Source organism: Octopus bimaculoides, chromosome 1 (genome assembly GCF_001194135.2).
Source record: "Octopus bimaculoides isolate UCB-OBI-ISO-001 chromosome 1, ASM119413v2, whole genome shotgun sequence".
Lineage (NCBI taxonomy): Eukaryota > Metazoa > Mollusca > Cephalopoda > Octopoda > Octopodidae > Octopus > Octopus bimaculoides.
In genome coordinates this window covers 119,530,759-119,535,421 of record NC_068981.1, presented here as the reverse complement: position 1 = coordinate 119,535,421, position 4,663 = coordinate 119,530,759, and the positions used below count along the sequence as shown (strand labels likewise).

General features: G+C 36.2%; 1 protein-coding gene across 2 annotated transcripts in view; it reads right to left on the bottom strand.

Moving 5' to 3' along the window:
* Window positions 1-4,663, bottom strand: part of LOC106867958 (tyrosine-protein phosphatase non-receptor type 23) — a 108,264-nt gene that overhangs the window by 47,313 nt on the left and 56,288 nt on the right. For both annotated transcript variants that reach the window (XM_052969842.1, XM_052969843.1), the window contains exon 10: window positions 1,292-1,406. In XM_052969842.1, the coding sequence (XP_052825802.1) occupies window positions 1,292-1,406 (115 nt within the window). The remainder of the gene's footprint in view (window positions 1-1,291; window positions 1,407-4,663) is intronic.

Here is a 4,663-nt window from a genome sequence, read left to right as displayed (position 1 = left end):
GTGCGTGTGTGTGTGCGTGCGTGCGTGCGTGCGTGCGTGCGTGCGTGCGTGTGTGGCATGCTTATGTTGTTGAGCATGATAGTTTGTCATAACAGATGCTTACAAAAGAGATGGTGGCTTTAAAAGACACTGAATTTTTTTTTAATCAATTATTTGAGGCCAGATTGTTTAGATGACTGAAGTGGAATTGTAGTAGTTATGCAGCTATGCCTGTTAGGGTGTTAACCATAGTATTGTCTGTGTATGAAGTTTAGTAAAGATGTGTATGTGTGTTTAGTAAAGATGTGTATGTGTGTTTAGTAAAGATGTGGGAACATCATCAAAGCATCTATTAAAAAGAGTGGATGGAAGGGAGGTTCCATTTGAAATAACATTTGCCATGTTGAGAGAGGTCAGGTGTGTAAAGAGCAAATAATATCTTGAGATAAGGTATTGCAGTTAGCTCGATAAGATAGGATTGTTGCTATTGTAACATTCATTTTGTTTTGTTTTTATATCTATATTGCTTTTGTACCAGAATATAATACTCCGTTAAGAAGCTGTAGCTGGAATATAGATTATGGTGAGACAGATGGAGGGACTGATGACAGTATGTGTATGCTTAAAATGTTTATTTTGTGGTGTTAGTTCTTATGCTTGCTTTTCTAGTGTTATCTTAAAATGAAGCACAAACCAAAATCATCTTGGAAACATCAAAAAAGAAAAAAAAAAGTATACCAGATTGGCACGTTTGGAGTACTGATCACAGAAATTTTTTTTTTCTTTTTTTTTTCTTTTGCAATACAGTAAACAACTACCAAGGAGTTTTTAAATTAGCCTCACATACAAAGATACATATTGAAGCTGTACAAATATTTAAATGGATAAAAGGTATTTTATACATACACACACAGAAAGAGAAGTGAAATGAACAGCAACAAACTCAATGCATTCATATTTATAATCTATTTCTCATAAAACACCAAAGTCAAAATTAATATTTATATTTACAATAAAAGATATCCTCCCACACAATGTTATAGAACATTGAGAAAATGATAATACATGAACAAGATTAAAAAGAAAATGAATCATCATCATCATCATCATCGTTTAACGTCCGCTTTCCATGCTAGCATGGGTTGGACGATTTGACTGAGGACTGGTGAAACCGGATGGCAACACCAGGCTCCAGTCTGATTTGGCAGAGTTTCTACAGCTGGATGCCCTTCCTAACGCCAACATATATATAAATATAAAAATAAAGGTGAAGGAAGAAGTGGAACGATTTGTGTTATGCATGTCAACTAACCTGTAAAGTGATGCTGCTTCATGGGCTTCTATTGGTACAAGTTTTTGGAAGATATCTGGGCCAGATATTTCTGGGTCATTGGGATTAAAAGGAATTCCTTTAACTAGTGATGCACCTATAAAGATTATAAAAATATATACATTCACTATTTCATTTAATATTCTCCAGATAATGCATGCATGCAGTAGATATATTAGCCTGTTTGACAACTGTTACCATAGTAATTTTGTTGGCATTCCGTCGCTTACGACGTTGAGGGTTCCAGTTGATCCGATCAACAGAACAGCCTGCTCATGAAATTAACGTGCAAGTGGCTGAGCACTCCACAGATACGTGTACCCTTAACGTAGTTCTCAGGGATATTCAGCATGACACAGTGTGACAAAGCTGACCCTTTGAAATACAGGTACAACAGAAACAGGAAGTAAGAGTGAGAGAAAGTTGTGGTGGAAGAGTAGAGCAGGGTTCGCCACTATCCCCTGCCGGAGCCTCATGGAGCTTTAGGTGTTTTCGCTCAATAAACACTCACAACGCCCGGTTTGGGAATCGAAACCGCGATCCTATGACCACGAGTCCTCTGCCCTAAGCACTGGGCCATTGTGCCTCCACACCATAGTAATTATACAGGGGTTATCATGATATATGATGTGTAGATGGAGCAAATGTTGTACCATCAGCAGTTTTAATTGAAGCCAACTAAGCCAAGACTCACTAATCACAGATAATTACATCATAAACACATATGAATATGTACACACACACACACACACACACAAAGGCAATTATGCAGAAAAATTGCATACATCAAATATATTAAATGCAAAATATAGATATATGTATACATGCAAAATGGGAGAAAGTAAAAAGTCTCCACCTTCTGCATGCATACATATTCTGTATTTAATACACCCAATTCGTTTATCTGTATACTTGCCACTATACCCACAGAGCTTAATCCTCTTATAGCCTTTCTTTACCTTGACGAATGATCCCCTGTAAAGACATCAGAGTCTAAGCTTTAAAGTTTTGAGCACTACTAAGTGTCTTCTATACAGAGAATCTCTGGATTTCATCTGTGAAATATGTATGTATGTATGTATGTATGTGTGTGTATTGAAACAAAATGAAATAATGCAGAGGCTTACAATGTGAAGAGATTAAAAAACTCATTACTACTTTTCTTCTGTAGATGGATGAATCACTCAAAATATATAATGAATTAAAAGCTCATCAATTCTTTCTTCACATTATTTCTTTGCTCTCTTATCTCACAATGTTTCAAGTGAACTACTATGCCCATATATATATTTTTTCTCCTCAGATGTTTATACCATGAAGTAAATAAAAAAAAAAACACAAATAAACTGATCAACAAGTGGGAATTAACAGGAAAGATGGAAATATATGCAGGAATGATAGGTACAAAATGTAGTGAAAAACGTTTAATGGTTTGTATGAGCCAACAATTTGTTACATATTGCATTCTCAACTATGTTGAAGATGTTGGATACATGAGAAACAAAAATTTTTTCTCTTTATTTCAGGATGGATCTCATAATTACTATCAACTATTTGAGCATACTTAAACAAGTAGTGATAAAAAAAATGCTGTGTGAATGACATCGCTCTAAATTTGTCTACCACTGTGATCCTGTGAACCTTGCACCTGCTTCAAACTAGTGAGAAGTTTGTGCCTGTTTTGTTTTTTGTTGTGAGCTTTATAATTTTCTGTCATGTGCATAATATATGCACAAGCACACTCACAGCTGAAAGCTACATTTGATCTTTTAAAATTTATTTCTAAATACTAATGTTGTTGTTTGTTTTCTTTGTTGGTACGACGTCAAGGGTTCCAGTTAATCCGATCAATGGAACAGCCTGCTCGTGAAATTAACGTGCAAGTGGCTGAGCACTCCACAGATACGTGTACCCTTAACGTAGTTCTCAGGGATATTCAGCATGACACAGTGTGACAAGGCTGACCCTTTGAATTACAGGTACAACAGAAACAGGAAGTAAGAGTGAGAGAAAGTTGTGATGAAAGAGTACAGCAGGGTTCGCCACCATCCCCTGCTGGAGCCTCGTGGAGCTTTAGGTGTTTTCGTTCAATAAACACTCACAATGCCCGGTCTGGGATTCGAAACCATGATCCGATGACCGCGAGTCCACTGCCCTAACTGGGCCATTGCGCCTCCACTCTAAATACTAATGAACAAGGAGGAATGGTAGGAAAAAGAAACGAAATGGAAATGTTAAATATGACCGACAAAAACAAATTATCTAGAAATTAAGTCTTTCACTCAAAGTGGTTCATACAAAGTCTGAGAGGTCAATGGATCTGTGGTGATCAATAAACTTCTGATAGAGAGCTACAAAGTTCAGGAATCAATAATATTAAAATTTAAAAAATTATGTATAATCTAGGAAGTTATGGTGCAAGAAAGCTCTTAAATCAAGCAGCCTTTCTGCATCATAAAGGAAAATATATAGCAGACAACTTGTTCATAATTTGACAACTTTCCTATGCAATGAAGGCACAAAATAACTGAAAATATTTTCAGCATTTCCTCTTATCACACCTTTCATTTTTTTTCTAATAGAAATATATTAAATAGATTAACAAAACCACTATATTTCTTTGCATTCTTACTATTCAGATCTGATGAACATTAGTTAAAACTAAGTGTGCAAAAATCAAATTCCATATATTTTTTTTCCTGTGTGTATAATACACACATAAACATGTAGATATAAGTGCACATTATATATAGATATGTGTGCGTGTATATATATATATATTATTATATTAGAGGAAAAAGGACAGCAAAAACCAAGGTAGGACAGGTATCTCAACTCATAATATTCAATGGGGGTAAGGTGAATTTGAAGTCTTACAGCTGTTTCTGGGATATCCAAAGTGATAGACTAGCATGTCTGTACACTGGGTGTTCCATCATCAGAGACAAGATATGTATGATAGATCTAGACAGTGAAATTCAGTTTATAAGGAATAAAATAGTAGATAGAAGAATGCACACAGGAGAATAAAGTTAAACGTCTTCCATAGGGAATGGAGGTTGGTCTGTAATTATGCGAAGGTATAGGCCCTTTAGGTGTAATCCCAGGCAGTAGTTTGAATGTTGTGTTCATGTTGAAGGCACAGAATAATATATATATAGTGCAGAGATGATTGTGCTTCCCCACCACATGGCTCCGGGTTCAATTCAACAGTATGGTACTTTGGGCATGTGCCTTCTAAGGGCCAATCTAAGTTTTGTGAGTGGATTTGGTAGATAGAAATTGAAAGAAGACCATCATACATTGAGAGAGAGAGAGGTAGGTAGGTGCGCGCGCGCACCCCCACCCCCACAC